The sequence below is a fragment of the Danio rerio genome, chromosome 8, assembly GCF_049306965.1.
Source record: "Danio rerio strain Tuebingen ecotype United States chromosome 8, GRCz12tu, whole genome shotgun sequence".
NCBI lineage: Eukaryota > Metazoa > Chordata > Actinopteri > Cypriniformes > Danionidae > Danio > Danio rerio.
Window position 1 is genome coordinate 42,829,331 of NC_133183.1, and position 18,668 is coordinate 42,847,998.

Below are 18,668 nucleotides of genomic sequence, written 5' to 3' on the forward strand. Positions count from 1 at the left end.
ACAGACAAAACAATACATTAATTAAAGTGGATCAATGCTTTTTGCACGTTCTATTTTTGTGTGTAAAGATGCTGTGTAAGCATGAACAAGATCTGCAAAGTTACAATGCACATACTCTTGAGAGAGTTGTTCTTTATAAAAGTTCTGATGGGTGGCTTACAAGGCTGACAAGGCTTCAAAACACATGCAGATTTTTTTTGTTTATTGCTGTCAGAGTAAACAAAGCATAAGCAGTAAAGGTAAAGTGTTTTTTTAGAAAAGAGGGTTGGAAAAAGCTCCTCATTTGCATTTAAAGACACAAAAATGTGTGTTTTTGCTAATTTACAACATGGTATTGTAAATAATTTTTGGTTATTTTGAGATGTAACTTTATAGTTACAATTTTGGGAATGTTCTGCTATCTCTTGAAATTAAATCAAGTCCCTTCGACTATCGATGGAAAAAAATTGAAAAGTGTACCTAGAATTTAAAAAATGTTGTGTAAATACATTTATTGTGGACCGCTGGAGAACACTCCCTGAACTACAAATCCAATAACACCCTGCAGTCACACACCAGTTTCAGCTCACCTACTGATTACACACTATCAGGACTGATTACACACATACACACTATATAAACTTTCAACTTACTATAGCACATAGGTCTCAAACTCGATTCCTGGAGGGCTGCAGCTCTGCACAGGTTTGCTCCAATCCTAATCAAACACAGCTGAGCTAGCTAATCAAGGTGTTCAAGACTACTAGATACTATTAACCAGGTGTGAGTCGGAGGTGGTTGGAGATAAACTAAACTGTAAAAAAAAATTTGTAATTTAATTTTTTTTTTTCAGAAATTACAGAAATTTACCATGAAATTACAAACATTAAATTACAGAAATGTACCAAAAATCAAAATTTAAGGAAATTTCTATAATTTAACGTCCACAATTCTACGATACATTTCTGTAATCTAACAGCCATTATTTTAAGCTTTTTTTTTTTTTTTCAGAAAAAAATGCAAAATTACGGATTTTTTTTAAAAGTGTATGCATAGCTGCGGTCCTTCAGGAATTGAGTTAGAGACCACTGCTCTAGCACTTTGCTGAGTATTGTTTTACTGTAGAGAAATCTTCAAAGGTTTTTTCATTGTTTTGCCTTAATGGGAATGGCAATGTAATGTCTATTTAAAGCTTATGGATTGTTTCCACCTATCTTGACCCTCTTGCCTGTCTCTGGGTTTACAATTCAGAATATCTGTATATGACTGCTTGCTCCTTTTTTGACCATTGCCCGTCTGACAGCTAAAATAAAGCTGCAATTGGATTCAACCCCTACTGTCTTCACGTCTCCAAAATGACACCATTCAAGAGTTACACATAGATGATAATAAAGTGTGTTTGGCATGCTATCTTGGGAGAGAGCCCTGAGCTCAGAAGATCCTTGAGCCCATGACTCTCTCACGTTTCACCAGGAGAAAGAGGAGCCTTAGCTCAGGTAGGTCACGAGAGCTACCCTGAATTCGTTCATTCAACCTATTCCTTAATTATTAAAGGTTGCCATGGTAGAATAAACCGCTAACTATAGCAGCATGTGTTTATGCAGTGAATGAAAGAGTTTTAAAACATTCATATACTGTGCCATTTTGGTTTATTTAATTCACCGCGAGCACATGTCCACACAAGCACGAGGAGAGCATGAAAGCTCCACACAGAAACGCCAACTGACCCAGCCAACCTTCTTGCTGTGAGGCAACAGTGCTAGCCACTGAGTCCCCATGCCGCATTATCCTGAATTAATATAGAAAAGAGGGGGAGGAGTAGGGATGGATGGGGGTTTCTTTAAGACAAAGATGACAGAGCTAAAAAAAAGCTGGTTAATTGTTTACGTTTGGATTCGTTTTATTGGTAAATCATAAGATAGTTATTGCGGAACCAGCCACGGTTAACCATAAGCACATGATCCTCTTGAAATTTGTTTATAAATATATTTCACTTAATGGTCATTAAATGGCACCGAGGCCATAGTGCTCCACTGGAAAAAAACTTGGCTTGCCATCTCCAGGTTGGAGGAAAGACCTTACCCCAGGGGGAGGGGTTCAAGTATCTTCGGGTTTTTATCACAAGTGAGGGAAGGATGGAACGTGAGATTGAAAAGTGGATTGGTGCAGCGGCAGCAGTAATGCGGTTGATGGGTCCTTTATGGTAAAGCAGGAGTTGAGCCGAAAGACAAAGCTCTCGATTTACCAGTCAATCTACGTTCCTACTCTCACATATGGTCATGAGTTTTGGGTCATGACTGAAAGGACAAGATCTCGGATACAAGCCGCCAAAATGAGTTTTTTTTTGTTTTTTTTCGCAGGTTGGCAGGGTGCACCCTTATGGAGAAGCTCTGTTACCCGGGAGGAGCTCTGAGTAGAGCTGCTGCTCATCCACATTTAGAGAAGTCATCTGAGGTAGTTCGGGCATCTGTTTCCGGATGTCTCCTGGACGTCTACCCAGGGAGGTGCTCCAGGCATGTCCCTCCAAGAGAAGACCTCGGGGAAGACCCAGGTCACACTGGAGGGATTATGTCTCTCGGCTGGCCTGGGAACGCCTCGAAATCCACCCAGAGGAGCTGGAGGAAGTGTCTGGGGAAAGGGAAGCCTGGGGCTCTCTCCTAAGACTGCTGCCCCCGCGACCCAGCCCCGGAAAAGCGGTGGAAAATGCATGAATGAGAGAATGGTCACTAAAAAACACTTACGGGTTAATCGATCAATTCACATCATCTGTTCAGAAAATTAACTAGTACGACAAGTAAATAATGTCAAAATCCAAGATTTAGAGTGAAATTAATCAAATTAATTCTTTATAATTCCTTGACTTACCTGACCTGGAGATTTTTGGCATCTACTAAGAATTTGATGAATGCAAAAAAGGAAAACAACAAAATTGGACAGAACAGTGAGGTCTTGAGATGTGTTTGTAAACTTATTTCAGCGTGACAATTCACAATCCGAACTTGCAAACTGCTCAAAGAAGAAAAGCACAAGCTGTGACAAATTAAAAATGCATGAAATAATAAATCAATAATAAAATAAAACATCTCCAAGAGGGTTTTTATCATGCAAACTGTCAAACAGCGAGAACTGTGTCAGCACTGTGTGTAATATACAGACGCAAAATAAATAAATAAAACAATGGGAAAGAACTATTGATAAAAGAAAGTAGAGGGTGTCTGTCATTTGCCTTTAGCATGGCATATGCAGCAAAGATTTATCACTGATGTACGATGAGTTGCACCTGCTAGCCTATGGGGACTATGAAAGTTCACTGTTGATGGTTCTCACTTGAGTGATCCTGTGATGTTGCGTGAGAGGCAGTTGATAGCCCTTTGGGTAAACTGCCTCCACTTTTGCATAGGTTATCATCAAATGCTGAAGGATTTTAATAGTAATAGGGTTTGCCGAACTCCGAGATAGGTTTGATCTGCTAAATGGTACACTGGGAAGATGCTCACATTTGCGATAGTAAGTGCTGGAGTGTGTTACGGAGCTGAATGCTGGGTAATCAGGCCCTGCAGCTAGTGATTAATACCTGGGCGTCCGATCCTATAAAAGTTGGGAGTCTGTCTATGCGTCCGCAGGCACGCCACAGGCTTGGATGGCGTCTGTGTGTACATACACTTTGAAAGTTCTCTACTCCACGCTGCATAATTCCCCCTCGCTCTCTTTGATTCCTGCAGAGTCCGACACCACAGGAAACAGGGAGAGAGAACAGTAATGGAGTAACCAGCAGAGATAAAGAATAACATTATGCTGCTGGCCAAAAAAAAGAAAAACAACAACATGAAACCCGGACCGATCCTTCCTGTTGTTCAGACACAAAGTCATCTTGGGCATCTAATTCAGATTTCACAAGTGTGTGATAGCCTGCAGGTGTCTTTTCTTCTTCGCTTTGGGAAACAGAGGACAGATAGAAAGAATTTGATTATGTTAGAGCCACAGTCTAGCGTCTAACATGCGTGCTGACCAGCCGTGGTAACTATGTGGGCATTGCAGGTTTGAATCTGCCTTACATAATATCCTGATTTTTTACACCTCCACTTCCAAATCTTTCTACAATATCAAGTGACAAAAACACAAACAGAAGAATGTCATTGGGACACATACACACACCTGGGATGCTCAAATTGACCGTGTATGCTTTTGGCTGCATCACATGAATCTCTTCCCTTCACTTCTCATACTTTCCTATCGCTAAAGGCTGTGACACAACAAACTGACATCAAAGACCAAACAGTGAAAGCCGAATGTGCTGAAGCTTTGAATAGCCGATGTCCACCAAAGTCTGACTGCTTAACTGCTTATCATTCAGTCCTCACTCTCTTCATTCTTGGCAGATATGCCGTTGAGGGAAAATAATTGCATTTTGGATGTTGGTAAGATGAAGTTGAAATTTTGAATAGCCTTCTGTGTGTGCCATCTTGACTTTGGCATTTGCTTTAATCCATGATTTTCACTTGTACTTCTTGTGCAATCCAAAACGTGAAAAATTAAGCTTGAACAAACCCCAAAAATTACAGCCATTGATTACCTAGCATGTACTTTTTGTACAGCCATGAGAGGGAAAAAAAGAGATGTCATATGCAGAACTGGAAGTATATTCATCATAGAAACTGGAAAAATGACTTTAGTACTGTGGACATAAAGTGATTGCATCCCACTGCATTCATGATCATCTTAGTCAGTCACTTTCTTCATTCCAGACAGCAATGTTTTAAAGAGAGTTATTGCGTACTGAAAGGCTCAGGTAAGATGAAGATGAGAATTTGAAGAGTTAGCTGTGTCTGCCATCTTGACTTTACCAAGTGCTTGATTTCCTTTCACTTTTTCTTCTTATGCACTAATTTGCCAAACATTTCTACTTGAACAAACAGCACAAAATACAGCCATTGGTCATTTTGTACAGCCATGAGAGGAATTGTGAGTTGGAATCAGTACATATTCGTAAATTTAGCACTGTAGCCTTACAGAAAGAAGGTTGTATGTCAAGTGCCGGCTGGGCCAGTTGGCATTTGGCCACTTGGAGTTTGCATGTTCTCCCCATGTTTGTGTGGGTTTCTTCCAGGTGTTCTGGTTTCCTCTACAGTTCAAAGACATGCGTTATAATTGAAATGGCTAAACAAAATTGTCCATAGTGAAAACGGTATGCAGGAATTGCTGTCGGTTCATTCTGCTGTGGGGACCTCTGATAAACAAGGAACTAAGCCGAAGGAAAATGAATAAATGCATGAATATATTTGTACATCTCAGGGAAATCTAAATTAGAATTGCAGATACAAAGTTATTTTTTTACAGTCCATTCTATCCATGATAAATGCGTCTTTACTTTCTTCTTTCCAGGCAGCCATGATGCAAGGAAAATACTTATGACCTAGCTCGGGTAAGATGAAGATGAAAATCTGAAGAGCCATCTGTGTGTGGTAGGGATTCAAAGATTTATTCAACTCACGATTTGATATGATACTGATCTCATGATATGACTTCTTCACTTTTTCAACAAAATGAGCTGAGGCATTTAGAAATGAAAAGCTGTCCTTTTACTATTTTTCAAAAGCTCCATATTTCTTTGTAAAATAAAATATATTTTAATTAATCAACAACCGTATATTGCACTTTTAAAATAAAATTAATTAACAAAAGTAAATTGCAATTTTAAAATAAATTGAAAATCAAATAAATATAGAGTAATACGAAAAAATAAGTCAAACTAAGCCTTTCTCTGTTGTTCTGATCTTGGATTGTTTACCTTTTTTTAAAGAAACAACAGCATATCCACGTTTTCTGGCACAGTGTCCCAGATTTAAAATGTTCTCAGAAAAACAAACAAACAAACAAACAAACAAACAAACAAACAAACAAACAAATAATAACCATCTCCAGGATAGAAAGTCTAAAGCAGGGGTGTCCAAACTCTGTCCTGGAGAGCTGGTGTCCTGGAGAGCTTAGCTTCAACTCTAATCAAACACACCTGAAGCAGCTAATCAAGCTCCTACTAGATAAACTAAAAACTTCCTGGCAGTTGAAGCAAGTTGGAGCTAAACTCAGCAGGACACCGGCCCTCCAGAAACGAATTTGGACACCCCTGGTCTAAAGTGAAAGAACACATTCATGGAAGATTTTTATTTATTTTTTTTTTTTTTATGACAGCAGCCAAAATAAATGTTGCTGTCATCATTACCATTAATAATCAACAATAAAAAATCTAAATAAAAAGTGCAAGAAGTAGAATACATGACATTAAAAAAAACTTTGAAAAGTAGATTATATGGCTATGTATTCTATGCTGATGTATGGTTGGGCTGCACGATTAATCAAAAAAAGATCAGCCGATCAAAATGGGGAAGGACCAGCAACCACTCATCAGAAACTTCCAAGCCAGCACACACTGCGTACGCCTCTGACAAAAGAGCTATTTATGATTCCATTTTGCTAAAACAAGGTGATTAAATGTTCTTTAATGATTGGTTTTAGATTATGGGCCCTGTCCTCATTGTCTCCCCCACACTCTCCCTCTCTCTCTCTCTTGCTCTTGAATATATGCATGTTTGTAAATAGATGTGTTGTCTTTACCTTTTTATTACCATTTTTGAGCCCATGTAGATCACTAGCTTTTTTACACACATAACAAGTTACTTGAACTCAAAGATAAAGCAACAAGTTGTCCTAATCCGTTAAAGTAGTAAGATTAATTATTCTTCTAGACCCGATCTTGGTCTATTGATCTTTGAATTAATAGACACATAAAATGTAGGCTCCAATTGACAACAGTTCAATTTAATGTACTTTTAGTTCGGCTAACATTAACAATAAAGTCAACCCAAATATCCATAATTAAGTAAAAACTTGTTATTATTAATTAATAATATTCATCATTGTATTAGCTTAATTGGCTACAAACTTGTTCATCTCTGTTAAGCATGCAATATATGCATATAAAACATACACTGCTCTTTTCTGCATGGATTCCTCCAACATCCCAATCATGAGTCACATATTCCTATCAAATATCATCTGACTCGCTCTGAATCGTTACATCCAGTGTGCATTTTGACCTTGACATTTTCTAATATACTTGATTTTCACTTTTTCCTCCTTCTGCAATAGTTTCCAGAAAAGCCACCAATGTTGAGCAAACAACAAAAACTAGCGCCATTGCTCACCTATCGTGTGCATTCTGAACTTTATCAGAACTAGAAGTAGACTATATTCATCATTCAGACAGAGAAAATTAAATTAGTACTCTAAATATACCATAAAGTAATTGCTTATAGGCGCTGAAAGCTCTTTCAAAGTGTCAAAGAAGAAATAAAGATCTGCAATTTGTCCTGTCCTCTGTCTGCAATCCCTAATTGTGGCAAAAAGTCTTCTAAAAAGAGTCATATAATTCATATTAAAGCCCACTCTAATATGCTTGCCAAACAAAAGGAGCAAAAGAGGGACAGATTTAAAAGTAGATGCACTCTCACCGCTGCCATTAGCTGAAATGCCTCACACCTGTCTGAGTGTGCTGTATTAATGGGTGCTGAGGCGGTTTGTGGGTAAACTGTTCATTTGCCTCACATACAACGATTGGGTGCGAGTACATCTGGACCATTGAACTGCCATCGCGATGGAAATCCCATCCATCTACTGTCTCCTTTGTGCTATTCATCGTTCCCGCTGGGACAGATTTACAAACCAATTCTGGTGTACGTCTGACATGACCATCAATTAGTGTGCACATTTATAATATGAGACCTGGCATTCAGGTGTTGCTTTCATTCTGCTGGCATTTCAGAAGTTTACTTTGCTCAAATGTGCCAGGGACAATATGAAACTGCTTTTGACAACGCATGTAATAACAACAATAAAATACACCCCAAAACAACACAATTAAACAGAATTAGAAAAAAAAGATTGTCAGAAAAATAGAATTTCATGTAAAAGCCGGCCCACACTGTCATTGGGCTTCCATCAGTTTAGTTTGATTGGTGTGTTCCACATGTGGCTCCCATCATGGGACATGTCTGAGGGAGTTTGCCTGATTCAATGTGTAGAATCGAAACTGGCATAGGTGAAAGAGCGCACTCTGATTAGCTGTTTAGCTTTAAATCAGAGCATAAGAATAAAAACTTGAGGTGACAAAACCAAGCAAAAGACACAACTAACGAGGGAACACAAAAAAAAAAACTGGCAGTCGTTTTGTCTTATTTGTTAAATATTTGCAAATGATATGGATTATCAGACATATTTCCTTGAGTGAACCCCTCTGCGGCGAGTGAGAAGTACTGTGAAAATGGCATGTACTGTGTGCAGCACTTGTTCTGGTTTGCCTTTGTGAAATGACAATACATTCAACTGCCACCTGTAGACATGGAAAGATATATAAGCGGCGAGAGCGTCAAAGTAGCTGGAATTCATTCATTTTCACAGAGAGCCGGAGAGCCGTTGAGGAGAGTTGAAATCAAGTCAACTTTATGGTAATGCGATATGACGCGGTTCGGCGGCAAGCAATCAGAATGTAGAAGTCCACCGCTTCAGAGGAGTTCATAGAACACAGATCTGTGAACTTTGGTTTTGACCACAGTTTTTCCAAGGGTTTGATTATTGCGGTCGCCAGATTTTCAATTATTTACAATGTTTTCTTACAGGAACATGCATTAAATAAGTTACTGGCGAGTTACTGATGTGCATTAATATATTTATGTGCATTAATATATATGTTTGCATATATATATGTATATGATGTGCATTAATATATATATATATATATATATATATATATATATATATATATATATATATATATATATATATATATATATATATATATATATATATATATATATATATATATATATATATTTTAAAAAAGCGGGAATCTCGCATGACAATACAAAACAGACATATGGAAATATTGGATAATTAAGTGGAGCTCAGCCTCAACACATGCAACTTGATCTTCCATTGTTTAATGAATTTGATAAGAAGTGTGCACCATTTTCATGCTAGAGAGCATGTTTTATGCAGGAATGTAACTGATGTGCTGCAACGGCCCTTTTAAATACGAGATCAATGACACGAATTTTGACGCTCGCGCTGCCGGAGCTTAAGGCAAACAGCATTGATGCCAGGGTGGCTGGAGCAACCTTGGACACTCTCACCGCTTTCGGTGTGAATGCAAAGTTATGCAGACACAGAGTGCAGTGCTTCCTACACATAGCCGGCCACACACTTCTCACATAGCGGGCCATCCAGGAATGTTAACGGCTGCCCAACACTTTTTATACTATTATCATCTCTTTACACTTTTTTTGTATCTGCCCAAGATAACCAAACATCCATGATCGATTAACCAGTGGAAAATCTAATAAAAAGTTTTGGCTTTGGCTTTCACTTTTTGTTTCTAAAGCTGCCATTAATTGTATGCATTTTGCATATTTAAGACTGATTTACTTTCGCACAGCAGCTAGAGCAAGAGAAAAATTAAGTAATGCATTCTTTACACTAAATGACTCAGAAAAGCTTTACTATATATTCAGAGAGTACAAAATGACATCTAAACTGGCTGCAAAATAGGTGTACACCATTACAAATGGTTTATCAACTTATTTGCCTTATTTGAATAATCTGCACTTTTTATTCATGTACTTATAATAATTTTTAGAGATATTAGCCCTTTTCACTCTGATGAAAGTGATACTGATGAATATTCAGAAAATTTCCAGAACGTCTTTACCGCTAAACACAGACAAGGACATTCTGGATTTTTTTCCAGAAAGGACCATTCACACATCCATTCCAAAATACGGTAAATTCTGACATCATTAATCAGAAACAACTTCTAAATGGCTGCTATGTAAATGTAAACATAGAAGGGGTCAGGCTTTTGTTGATGATTTCACTTGTATTTAGAGCTTTAGTGTTCATGTAGCAGCTTGTTTCCAGAGACATCCAAAGGTAGAAGCGCTAACTGCAGTTAAATGTTTTCACATTTTGATCTTACAAATTCTGTGGATGGATAAGTATTGTAAACAACTTCAATAAAAACATTTGAAGGAACACTTTCGCTTGTGGAGATGTACATAATATACGGTCACCGGCTACTTCACGTGCACACGCGTCAAGCAACTGATGAAGAGCTTAAAGATAAACAAACAGCGGTTTAGCATAAGTATTTAATACATAGTTTTTTCCACAGTTGGCATTAAGAAAGAGCGTAGAAACATTATCGACTAACATCTAGCAGCTAAATGTGTCTGGAAAAAATAATCAAAGGCTTTTATTTTCAAAAACAGCACAGATGTGAACGCATCTGAATGTTCTGATTGGCTGGAGTAGGCATCTCACATCAGCGCGTTCTGAACATGAACGCTCTTTTTTGGGGGGCAATTTTCCTTCTGCATTTACACAGAGCAGCATTCTGGCAAATTCTGTTTCTTCTAGGCAAAAAATAGCAGGTAATTTTCTGGTAAGGTGTTTGTGTGAGAAAGGGGTTATTGTATGTCTTCAGTAAGCTATCATTTGGTGTGTTCACGCATAGATTTTTGGTTGAAACAGGACCAGATGCAGCTGACTTAGGGCAACAACACAATTGTTTTCATTGGATTTTAGCTAGTTCTGTAACATCAAATCGGTGTTTTCCAGACTTGTCATGGAATTTGGCAATTTGGATGATTAAATCAAACATACGTAGACTATAGATTAGACTACAGAATATTAAACCACAAAAACGCAATATCAGAAAGAAAAACACAACATTGAATAGACTAGAGGATATTAAACCACAGAAACATAATATCAACTATACACTCAAGCATGCATGTGTGTTTTATAAGCATTAGCTGTCTTACTATATGAGGACATAAGCACACTTCACAGAGCATTTTATTTGAGAACTGTTATATGCTAAATTGCATTTGTTTCATAGCTAATTAAACAATTTAACTGCATATGTTAAATATATATATATATATATATATATATATATATATATATATATATATATATATATATAGCATAACCATTCCAAAGTTGAATGGAAAAATAATAGAATTTGGGTCCATAATAGAATTGTATAGATCTATATTTTCAACACATGAATATGTATTAATGATTAGTGCTGGAGAGTTAAAACTATTAAAAAACATAAATAATACAAAAATACCTTGTTTTAACTCAATAGATGATAATGTTTTAAGATTAATCCAATATTATTATTTGAATCCTTTGAATCTGGATCAATACAGAGAAATCTTAAAGTTGCATTACAGTCGACTAAGCAAACTTCTACTCTGTGACTTATGCATATTCATTTTGAAAACAATTCAAAATAGTTTTCTAAAATGGTGGAGATCTGAACGTTTAAAAAATACACAGTTCATCAAAGCTTGCTATATGCATATGCTGATTTATTTCTTAAACCTTCCACACTTACTGTTCATTACTCATTCAAAGGTCCAACAACTTCCAACAATTTGAAATGGGCAGAGTATACGAATAAACAAACGCACAGTCAAAAAAGTGACCAAATGAGCAATCACCCCTAAGGTTTGGCTGGAGATGACTGCACTCAAGCTGCTGGACGTGTACACGCACACATAAAACACACATCATCCATCAAGCATGTGTGCTCACCGCGTCACTTCATCTCTGACACAAGCGAGAGCTGAAAGCTATAGGACCTCTTTCCTCTTGGCATAATTACAATAAATTGCATCTAAACAGAATGCTGATCAGGGACCATCTTTCTTTATCGATTTCATTCATCAAGACGGAACATAGAAGTCATCGATTTTCAGGATATTTGAACATCATTTGGCTTAGGAAAATGAAGATGACATTAAAATTGCGTTTCTTAAGAGTGCCAAATTGCTTGAAAAAGGCTTTATCTTTTTTAGGTGACCTATAATAATAATTATTATTATTATTATTATTACCTTTAGCTGTTTATTATAGCTCTTTGTAGAGCCCAACAATTGTAAAGATCAAACTATGCAACAGGAAGACACAAGAAGGTCGCTGGGTCGAACTTTGGCTCAGTTGGAGTTTTTGTGTGGAGTTTGCATGTTCTCCCTGCCTTCGCGTGGGTTTCCTCCAGGTGCTTCGGTTTCCCCCACAGTCCAAAGACATGCGGTACAGGTGAATTGGGTATGCTAAAAAATTGTCCGTAGTGTATGAATGTGTGTGTGGATGTTTCCCAGAGATGGGTTGCGGCTGGAAGGGAATCCGCTGCGTAAAAACTTGCTGGATAAGTTGGCGTTTCATTTCGCTGTGGCGACCCCGGATTAATAAAGGGACAAAGCCGACAAGAAAATGAATGAACGAATCCCAAAAAGGAGTCTCACACCTCTAAAATGCATCTTTGTCTTCTAATTATATAAGAACAAAAACCCAAAGTGGTTTTGGCTACCAAAGCAAAGTACATTTTTACTTGTGATATCTGCACCAGTTTATCTGGAAGCGACCATTTTGTTCTCTTTGACTCATTAGATTGAATCAGTCCTTTAGTCCAAATCTAATAAATAAGTTTTATGCGATATTCCAGTTTTGTGCATACATCTGAATAGCATATTTGGATGGAAACATAGCTGGTGTAAGAACAGAGATGCTTCTGTAATGCATATGAATATGTTTTTGACCTTGGACACATTTAAACTTAATGTAGAAGACCTCCAACTCCAGGAACTTTTAAAAGAGAAGACCAAACTTTAAACTGTGCAAAATGATAGTGTTATTTTCCCAATTTGACCCTCAGACAAACCTTTCTGCATTTACCATTTTCATTAAGTCAATAATTAAGTATGCTTACCAAGCCTTGTTTCTCAAAGGTCTTCGCAATATAGCTAATTTTAGCTTTTCTGATCATTATGGGGACATTTGGTCCACTCGCTGCAGCAAAACCTGACCCTCACACACATGCGCATTAATATTCATGTGCACACTCATATAAATAAACACACTAATCAAAACCCAGGCATCTGTTTCATTACAGATCTTAATATTCACATATGCTGCTCTACCTTCTTATGCTCTCACACAAGTCTTACCGAAATCTTGATGTGAAGACATCCACCCGATGGCTTTGAGCGAGACAATAGCTAGAAGTCCGGATCCCACAAAGGAGCCGATCCCAGAGAAGAAGAAGAACAGGCCCATTATAGCGCTCTGCATGGAGCGAGGGGCTGCGGAGTAGGCAAACTCCAAACCTACAAACACAAGCAGATGCAGAAATCAATGATGAAAGTCTGAAGTTTGCTTCGAATGCATGATTACAACCTGAAAAAGCATCCTAGGCACTCTACGCTTCACATACACAAAAGCATAGTCTTTTGGGAGGAAAAAAAATGATGTGCAACAGTGATTTCATTTAAAAAGCCCTCTGCATGTAGAAATATATATAGTGCTCGCAGACAGGGATTCAGTGATAATGAATTGCACTAAAAGCACTGTTTATTTGCACGGCTTTCTATATTTTTGAATTAAAGAGCAGACAAACAGCTCTGACTTTCTGGTAAAAGATGCAATCTATAATAAGTCACATTTGCATAGAAGTGTGTGCTTGCATTTAAACAGACGGCAGTAACTTAAATACAAATAGCACATAGCTAAATATATGCATGTATAGAAAGGATGGACCCCTAAATATGCACAGCGCAGTGCTAAATAAATGGATTTATATAGCCCAGTGGTTCCCAAAGTGGGGCTCGGAACCCCCTGGTGGACCCCCAAAAGTCAAATAAACTTTGGTTAAACTATTAGAATTACCATATTTTATCCATAAACCACTTAAGATAAAAATAGCTGTTAATAGTTACATAAAAAAGCATGCAAATAAAAAGCCATCAACCTTTATTTTTTTTTATACACTGTTAACATGTTCCTGTAGAATCAACAGTAACTTACTGGCAGCAGTTCGCCTGTAAATCGATCACAGTAAAATACTGTATTTACATTTACATCATTTATCTTGCTATATGTGTATTTACAGAATTATTGTAGAATATATAGTTACTGTAAAGTATACAGCAATTTTCACAATGCACGTTTAAAATATAGTAACTTAATGCATAACTGTCCTACAGTAAAATACAGTTTATACAGTTAAATACTGTGTAGATTTACTCATTTAGATTAGATTGTGCATTAGATTAACAACACAGATTGATTCCATAGCCTGATGTTAAACGTTTTGACGTCTTAATGGCAAACAAATACTTTAAAAATAAATACAGACAACAACTTAACATTGGCGATGATCTTTGCGTGGCGGCCTCAAAAATTAAACATGTGTTGAAATCATTGTGCCCACCGCTCTCATTAGGTGAGGTTAATATTAATAAACATATTTATAATAAATGACTATATAAATTATAGCCTATGATTGTTAAACTGTTGGACTTTTTTTGTGTCGTTAATACACTCGTGTTTACATAGGCCTCTTGTTGTGCGTGCAACATTTATATACTTATAACCACCTTAGAGAAATTTGGAGGTTGCTAGTCACTGTAATTGTTATTTTGGGAGTCATGGGCTGAAAGGTTTGGGAACCCCTGATCTAACCTGATATGCAGCTTAAATGTAAACTGAAGATGCGAATAAACTATTTATCAATTCAATAAGTTTGCAATTTGCATAGAAATGCGTGTTTGCGTTTAAAAGGATGGCAGTTACTTAAATACAAAGAGTGCAGTGCTAAACAATTGTATATACCGTAGGGCTGCACAATATTGGAAAAGTCTGATATTGCAATATTTTAGTTTTCTGTGATAAATATTAAAAATATGAATACAGCTTCACAAGCTGGTTTGAATAGCTCTATTGGACAGTTTATTTTGTAGAGTTCAACAGTATCCAGACACAGAAATTGAATAACTACAATGCAAAAAATGCTTTTCTTTCAATTCAATTAAATTCAGATTGATTAGATTCAATTCAATTCAATTTAATTTAAGTTTATTAATTACCATAACTTGTTTAGATGCTAATTCCTACTTTGCTTTTTCTCATTTTAGTCCAAATATCAAAAAGATTCTTATATCAACTAAAAATATTGTTTTGTTTCAACTTCAGAAAAAATAAGACAAACTTAAGTTGCTTTTATGTCAAAATTAAGAGGTTTCCCCAAAAAAAGAAAAAAAAAAGAAAAAGAAAACACAAAAATTATCTGCCAGTGAAGTAAGCAAAATAATCATGTTTTCACTTTGAAATCTAGATATTTGGACTAGAAACAAGACAAAAATTCTAAATCTAAAAACATTTTTTATATAAATTTATCGCATACATTTTGTTTAAATACAGTAATTAAATACAATTCTGTAGCTTTTGGTTAACAATAATTCAGATTCAAAATTGCCTATATTGAGTTGTTACTATTGGATGCACACATTGCGATATCAATGCTGAAATTATATTTTTTGCAGATCTAATACATAGTCTGATATGCAAAATAAATATAACAAAAATAAAAGTAAATTCTTTCTAAATGTAATAAATAAACAAAACAGATCAATAGACACATTAAAAAGGATATAACATGTTATATGGTTTACTTTATTCATGCATCAAAATGTAGTTATATTGTACTTTTTATTTTAGAATCAATTATTTTATTTTACTTGGTTTGGTTTATTTATTTATTTTGGAGTGTTTTTCATATTAGATCAACATTTAAAGGGGACCTTACTAAATGTTATTTAATTATTATATATCATAACCTGTCTGTGATTTTATACATCACATACCCCATGGATTCTGTAAATGCTCAAAGCAAAAACACACTTCTATTATGCCTCTTTGAAAGCAAATTTGCTATTGCGAACCACTCCCTTTCCAGAAAACCTTTACAGTCTGTGCTTTAGATACTCCACCAAAAACACATCATCTGTTGGTCTTTCAGTAGCCTCTCTACTAGAGTCAAACTGATGCCATGTTTTTCCACCACAGAAGTTTATTATTATTTCTACGCATTTTGGAGCTATATATAAATCATTTTTTTGAGAAAGGGTATGATGTGTTTGCTCAGAAAGCTGGTTGTCGGACAGCACATCACACTTTCAACTGTCAAATGCACAATATGTTAAGTCAAATAACATCTGTGAATGTAAACGACTGGAAAAGGAATCACATATAATCTGTGCATTAAAGTAACAGGAGTGTAATATCCAACTGCTTTTGGCTGACTAACTTCAGCAGACATAATACCAATCCATTTCTTACATTAATAGTGTTGTTAAATCATCTTAAAAGAAGATAAACATAGAAGACTGTTTACAGCCTCCTACGCTGGTATATTCTTGAATGGCTCATTTGGAGACACTGTTTATGATTTATGGGACATCAAATGATGAGGATAGACAAACCATAAAAGAGTTGTGTACACACTGCAGACATGCACATAATTATGATCAAAAACAATGTTAAGTAGAATTTTGCTTATTATGTCTCCAGAAAAAAAAAAAAAAAATATATATATATATATATATATATATATATATATATATATATATATATATATTATTGTATTGTTAATATATATATATATATATATATATATATATATATATATATATATATATATATATATATATATATAAATATATATATCATATATATATATATATATATATATATATATATATATATATATATATATATATATATCATATATGTCAATATATATATATATATATATATATATATATATATATATAAATATGTCAATATATATATATATATATATATATATATATATATATATATATATATATATATAAAATATATATATAAAAAATCTTTCCTATGCTTAGTTTTATTTGAGATTAAATGTTCATATTATTTATTTCTCAATATCCCTACAAAACACAAAAAAAGCATTTCAGAATACTGCGTTAGACATGCTTTATAAACATATCTAGATGCACATCAATTTTGAAAATGCACCTAATAAAAAAAACCTATGCCAACAATCGAGTAAAATAAACGTATCGAAAGTAAACATCAACCCTTCTTCGCTCTAATGGTGCTATCACACCAGACACAGATAAAGCATCAAGTGCGAGTGATTTAAATAAGAGTTGAGTATTGAGTTTGTATCTTATAAGACAGAAAATTGCATAAACTACAAAAAAAAAAAAAAAAAAAAAAAAAAAAAAAAAAGTGTATATCGCTACAAAGAAAACATTTTTTGGATACATCAGCTAAAGTTGGTTTTACCACCATGTCAGGAGGTGAGTCTCTACATCCATGGCAAGAACATCTCCTACTTTACAGACATTTCGGAGGTCATTGAAAACACACTTATTTTCTTTAGTTTTCGATGTAAATAACTTTGATAGCAGGACTGTGCGATGTGGGCAAAATAAACTGTTTGATATGGGCAAAATAAACCACAATAATCATGATTTTCTTAAACAATATTGTGATTTCGATTTTAATCACAATTTTAAAACACACACAGAGACATTTTACAGTGTGAATCTGAAACATATTTCTAAAAGAAAACATTTACATCTTTATCAAAGACCTGTAACATGTCTCTAAAATTAGACTTAAAGCAAAAAGTTACATAAAAATCACCTAGTAAAGGTGTAACAAATTGTCTCTAGAACAGACCTATGGCAAAACAAATAAATACACTACTGTGTGTTTTGTTTGACCATGTCAGAAGTAGTTGCATGTACTTTTGTATGTGTCCAGATTTTTTTTTTTCGCCATGCGTAGATCGTAGACCTCTTTCTGACGCTATGGTGCAATAGTCCATTCACATGTGGTGTATTTTGGCATGCACAAGTTTGTTCATTCCAATGAAGGCGTGCGGCTTATTGGAAGTGATGTGCGTGCGCATTCCATGCTCACCCAGTTGAAAACATCTCTACTTTCAGAATGCTGCAAGCGCACCGCAAATCACGTAACAAGAACTGAGCGATCGGCTTCATACTTTGTATGGAATTTACACATTTTGGTAGACTAATTATCTCAGAAAAACACAGAACACCCAAACACTGCAGTGCTTTCTCATTTTCTCCATGAACAAAACTTGTAGCGGACCTGCAGCAATGTTTTGGTAGTTTGTCATCCTTTGTGAAAATGGTTGTTGGTCGCTGAGCAATGACAAAGGAGCACGAGCGCAAAGCATGTTGAGTGCTGAAGGAAGCGACGCGCCTCTTCCCACACGCTACTTCGCACTTTCCACACGCTAGATGCGATATGTGACTGACACGTCTTACAAATGATCTGATTCTGTAATACAGCAGTGTTTTTCTATCCAAAGTAATCCCACACCACAGATGTTGACTTTTTTGGCACCAAGTCCTCCTGTGTTGATCTTATGATCTGTTTATGCAGGCTATTTGTCATTAAGCTCAGTCTGTTCTTGCACTCTGTTTAGGCACACTGCGTTATGATTGGTTCAAATGAGGAAAGTGGGAAAGTCATGCTATAAGGTGGTTTGAAACTGTGCATGTTCAAAACATGATTTTAATACAATTTCAATTGATCACACAGCTCTATTTCATAGCTATTGTGGTTGTTTGAAAGGGCTTTAGAAATAAATTTGAGTGTTAAGTTAATAAATCCGCTTGCTTGTTTTTGGAGCTGCGCATCGATGGATTTGCTCTTCAGCGTTTGGACTTTCAGCAGTGAAAATTAAACCACACTAAAATAAACTA

At 35.7% G+C, this 18,668-nt stretch overlaps 1 protein-coding gene across 1 annotated transcript in view; it reads right to left on the reverse strand.

Annotated features, from left to right (window-relative positions):
* slc15a4 (solute carrier family 15 member 4) overlaps positions 1-18,668 on the reverse strand; it is a 163,327-nt gene that overhangs the window by 38,369 nt on the left and 106,290 nt on the right. The window contains 1 exon segment of the mRNA NM_001320529.1: positions 13,050-13,208. Coding sequence (NP_001307458.1) covers positions 13,050-13,208 — 159 coding nt within the window.